Raw genomic sequence first — 5,436 nt, 5'->3', positions numbered from 1 at the left:
GAGGTTCCCAAACTTTTTCTTATTGCGTACCCCCTTCCAGATTTACCAGCTGTTCATGTACCCCTAGCAGCGTATGGTTTATATTTTAACCCGTTAAATGCCAATTATTATTATAATTAAAATTAAATCCATCATTGCACAGATGTCTTGCATACTTCCATTGGTAAATGTTTGGGAACCCCTAGTCTAGAATAGTGGTCTCCAAACTTTTTTGATTGTGCACCCCATCAGTAAAAAAATTTTGAGCACGCACCCCCAATATATGTATATTTATACAAATATAAATAGAAGTTCTAATATTGTCTTCCCGCACCCCAGTGGATCTCCTGCACCTCCTGCACGCACCCCACTTTGGAGACCACTGGTCTAGAACATGACTGTAATGGTGTAGAAACAGTATTTTGCAGAGGAATCTGAAGGGAGGAGTATTGAAACTCAGTTATGGAAAACCTGCTGCTCATATTTTAGGTAGAACAACTGGCAATTCTAGCATTAGTTCTTAAAACTGACTGTGGGGATTTCCTGGAATTTTTTCTGCTTTCCCCTGTGTAATATGAGTAATTAATAGTTCTTTGGATACCCAGTCCACTTAAGTCAATGACACCCGTGTCAGTAACATTTCCATTGCCAGCACAAGGCTTTGGATCATGGATTTAGTAAAAGAAAAGAAAGAACTTCAATATGTAGGAAAAATTAATAATTTCAAATAAGATTGAAGTGCCCAAGCCTTTCATTAGTTACCTAACAGCTCATCTGACTGAGCTGCATGTGAAGTGGCTTAGGACTTTTGCTCCCTGTAGAGGAAAATTCATGCCTAGCCTTGACATTCTCACGTGGAGAAATGGCAGAGCCATGTTATTTAGCCACCCAGCTCTGTGTGCTGAACAAAATTAGGACTTTGTTGATGAACAGGTTGCACCAAGAAGGGAAAATAAATAGCCAACTGATGTCTTATTTTAGACAATTGAAGCAAAAACAAAGAGAAGTTCAAAGTTTCAGTTCCCTTAATCTACAGATTTACATTTTTTGTAGAATGGTAAATACTGTACACAAGGTCCTGCTTTAGATTTTCTTTTGTGTTTTCCATGCATGTGGTAAAAGTGAACTGAAAGTTTCTTTTCTTGCCAAGACCTGAGATTTTTATAACAACCGTTGAAATAGCAGCCACCTATTTTGTCGTAGGTGTTAATGAGAACTTTGGCTCTTGCATGAGAATATGATCCTTAACATAAAATCTTGGTGGATAATTGAAGAGGTAAATTCTAGCCATGCTTTTAAAATGCGTATACTGTCATTCAGAATTCTCTTTGTATATGGCAGCAATCTCAAAGTCTCCGAAGAAAGCCAGATTTGTTATATAAGCTTTTTCTCTTTTAATGATCAAAGGAAAAGTCTCCCATATATAGTTGCAGTAATATTTAGCTTTCTCTTCTGTGCTTGTCTAAGCTTGTATCTTCTGTGAAATGTCATTCCTGTTTTATTTTCCACATGGAGGAGGAAGGGAATAGAAGTATAGAAAAGTTAAGTTAGTTGCCCAAGGTCATAGAGTAGCCCAGTAGCAGGACTGGAAGTAGCTTCTAGATCACTTGAGTTCCAGTCTGGTGCCCTGCCCACTACAGCACACTGCCTCTCTTTGTATTTGCACCTCCTAAACAGGTTTAGGAAATTGAAGCCAGCTGAGCAGCATCCCATCCATCTGGCTTCACTTAGCACTTCCAATTTGCTATTTCCATTTTAGTACTTTCACTGAAACACACCAGAGAGCAAGAATTCAGGCCCAGTGAAAGGATATTCCAAGCAGGGGATCAGCAGGTGGTGAATGATGAACTGTCCCGTGATTTTCTGCCTTTAAGCTGCAAACTTCTACTGCGTATCTTCCTCTGTCTTCCTTGTTCTAACCTTTTTAGGGCAAATGCAGAAGAACCTAAGTGTGAACTACCAATTTTGAAAGGTTTCTTTAGAAATAAATTGTAATTTTGCTTTTAATGTTGCTCATGTTCTACATAAAAGATAGTTCTTTGTATTTAAGCGTGTATTCTGTTCTCTTTCAGCCCCCCCAAGCAAACTCTGATTATATCAGGAGCCATAACAAGGGTAAGACAATGTATCTTATTGCTTAGTACCAAATGTAGTGTGTTGCTATTAATGCAACTAATCTTTTTACTGGATTTTTTTTTTTGCTATGTTTTTCTCTATAAGCTTGTCTCTTTTAGGAAGAACCAGAGAACCCTTTTTTCAAGAGCCTTTCATTTAGTTTTGTCCTACATGGGTTGGAGCAGGGGGCATAAGCACGGGGCATTGTATGCCAAGGTAGAAGCCAGGAGGATGTGTAAATAAGACTTGTCACCCTGTCTTTCCCACATTCTAGATGGGAACGGATTCTAGTGTGGAAAAGGATGAGAATTTGCTTTAGGGAGACTTACAGATCTGTAGGGCTAACTGGCTGACAAACTGTGGAAAATATGTATTATGCCATGAGAGGACTGTGCCATTCTCTCATCTCCCCCAAAAATCTGTCACCATCATTCCACATGCTGAAAAAGGCTTTTGTGAAAAAGGAGGGAATCTCTGTAGTAGCCAGCATAGCTGTAGTAGGTTGCATGTAAATGCATTCCACCCCCACCACATACATTATTTATTGGAGGTTTGACTGCCTTGTTTAAATCCAGCTGCTTCTTTCTAGGGTGACAAAGACTTCCCTCCAGCAGCGGCCCAGGTGGCACATCAGAAACCACAGCCTTGTGTGGAAAAGCTACCCCCTCACCATCACATCAATCAGCATATTCACCAGCCCCGCAAATGACCCATCTGGAAGCAGCATCTGGGACTGAAAAGGGGATGGGGAGCCAGGCCACACCTTGTGTTGGAGCTAGACAAGAGCTAGACAACTTCCCTTGTATTTAGTGATGCTTGATTTGCCTTTATTTTCACTCCGCCCCAGCCTCTCACCCTGATATTTGGTTGCTGTTTAGAGCTTTTAAAATATATATTTTGAAAAATATTTGCGTGTGCTTTTAAACACAGTTTTAGAGGGAAGGGGCACTGGTAAGCTAAAACAGCTTGTGTGTTCCTGGGGCGTTAGACGTGGATCCCAACACTTCATTGCAATGAAGAGGTTTATCTTAAGTTATTGGTGCAGCTTGGAGTTGCTGTCTGGAATTTAGATTGTTGTGTATAAATATGGAGCCAACCCTCTTGCTTTTTAAACGGAACAGGTTGACTTCAGGGGTCTCCATGCAATTGGAATTAGAGGACTTGTGTATCTTAAGCAGTAGGATGATTTTGTGGAAGGGCTTGATATCAAACACTAATGGGGAGAGGGGAAATTAAAGGCTCATGAACTGCAAGCACGTGAGATATGCGCAGTTGCTTTCTTTTGCTTCTCTGTGCTGACACCAGACGATTCTTGTCAGAGCTGCCTATTGATAGGAAAGGTACCAGTAAACTGTGGTGGAATGGTAGCTAGATAGCAGTTCCACTAGCAGCATGAACTGTTCCAGGCTCCACTGAATAGTGAGATGACCATGTGCTCTGAAAGGGAATGTAGCTGTGTGAATTCTGATCGATTTTCTTCAGTTCTTTTGAGGACTTCAGTGTCATAGTTTGGCTTGGTCCTTAGGAACATATTGGGTGTTTGTCTTCACTTACAAGGGACAGGCTGACTTGTTTTATGACTCTGACACCGTTTTAGTCTTTCAGTGCTTGGAATGCGTTAATTTATTAAAAAAACCCAACCAAATGCATTAGCAGAGATGTTTGTTAGTAAACCAAATTAGTTGCATAATGGGATTTTCTTTTTGTTTTATTCTATTGTGAACCTATGTTCAGAGGTGGAACCGAACATTTGCTTTGCTCTTATGCCACAAGTCTCGGAAGAGATCTGTGGTTGCAGCAGGGCTGAACTTATGAGTGTTCTATAGTTTGCTTGGTGTGCAAATCTGTAAAATGTTCACAGAATGTAGTCAAAACAATGCTTGGAACAAAGCACTGTTCAGTGAGACTTGGAATTGTCTTTCTTAAGTTCAGACATCAGGGCTTGTATTGACTTGGATCACACATAAAGTCCTGAGGATTATCTTGTATATTTTTAATTGACCTTTATAAAAATTGATGGGAAATTGCCCTGAATTCCTTTGACAAACTAAATAATGTTTTTCTTTTTTTTACTTGCTGATGGAAGGTTCTAAAATGGGCTAAATCCATCCTGCACTTTGTTTTCTTTTTTCCTGAAGAAGTGGGGTATAGAAAGCATCTTTTGAGGCTATAACCTGGGATTGTTATTAAGAGTTGTGGGCTTGTCAAGTTTTAAAACTACAGTCTGGGCTTACTCAAAGTTTAGGGCCTTTCAGATCCAGATTATTAGTCACCTTTGAGTTGCAGGGAGCTTGTTAAAGCAGGGTGTTTGTCTTTAGCTAGAGGCTAACTGGGTTCAGTGGGGTCCGTTAACAGCTGCTCTCATGATTTTAATAGAGTGGCATTTGCTTAGCTAGTTGGTGAATTAAAAAAGCCTAGATTTGTGTTCTAGAACAGTGTGGTGATGTTATACCCTATTGGTGTCCCTTATAATTAAACACTGTGAGCAGGCTTTGAAACTGGCCTGATGCTTTAGCTGTAGGGAGACTCCATTACTGACTTGTGTTGCTTTGTGAAAGCAAAAATGAGCCTTATTCTGTAGGCATTAAGCCATAAACTGCATGGTATGTTTTCTGTTGTCATTTGGGGCTCTTTCTGTTTTGATTCCTTCATGCCGCCTCTGACTCAGAACCAACTTGCAGTGTTTTGTCATGTGCACTTTGTCATGAGAAAATACTTCTGTTCTGTTTGGCCTTGTGTGAATTCTTAACTGCCAGGAGAAGGCAGCCAGGGCAATTTAGGAGACTTTGGGTCTTTCTGAAAACAGAACCTTTTAGAAGCTGCTTTTTATTCTTGTATTTGTGACCAAACCAAACGTGTAGCCCAGAGCTCTGACAGCAAACCCAAATTTTTTCTGCAGTCAGGAATTCTGCTGCATCTACAGCTGCATTTTGGGCAGCTTGTTCTTCAGACCTTCTTCATTTTCTCTTCATTGGCATAGGCCCACACATACACTTTCTGATAGGCCTGTGTGGAGCGGCTAGTATTCACTTTGGATTCGGCCGATTCAGGGGACAGTGATTTGATTTGGTGATTCGAATCACTGTCCCGAATTGAATCGGCTGAATCTCCAAATTGAATAGGCCCCATCCCCTGCCCACTCTCCCGGCCCTGTCATTGGCTGCCCCACCAGGCCCCAGGGTCCCGGTGCTTTAAAAAAAAAAAAAAAAAATCCTCACTGGCTGCTGCCAGGTGGTGGTGGTCGTGGGGAATCCCTGCTGCCCCATGTTGCTTGGGGGCTCTGCCACAAGCCCTCAGAAGCTCTGACGGCCGCTGCAGCAACCGGTGAGTGCAGGGGTTTTT

General features: G+C 41.2%; 1 protein-coding gene across 5 annotated transcripts in view; it reads left to right on the top strand.

Moving 5' to 3' along the window:
* Positions 1–3,549, top strand: part of LOC109290300 (death-associated protein 1-like) — a 24,392-nt gene extending 20,843 nt beyond the window's left edge. For all 5 annotated transcript variants that reach the window (XM_019506734.1, XM_019506742.1, XM_019506750.1 and 2 more), the window contains exons 3-4: positions 2,052–2,094; positions 2,684–3,549. In XM_019506734.1, coding sequence (XP_019362279.1) covers positions 2,052–2,094; positions 2,684–2,803 — 163 coding nt within the window. In that variant the 3' untranslated portion in view covers positions 2,804–3,549. The remainder of the gene's footprint in view (positions 1–2,051; positions 2,095–2,683) is intronic.
* The last annotated feature ends 1,887 nt before the right edge of the window (positions 3,550–5,436 follow it).

The sequence above is a fragment of the Gavialis gangeticus genome, unplaced genomic scaffold (assembly GCF_001723915.1).
Source record: "Gavialis gangeticus isolate Ggan-Ray unplaced genomic scaffold, GavGan_comp1, whole genome shotgun sequence".
Taxonomy (NCBI): Eukaryota; Metazoa; Chordata; order Crocodylia; family Gavialidae; genus Gavialis; species Gavialis gangeticus.
This window is presented reverse-complemented; position numbering and strand designations above follow the sequence as displayed.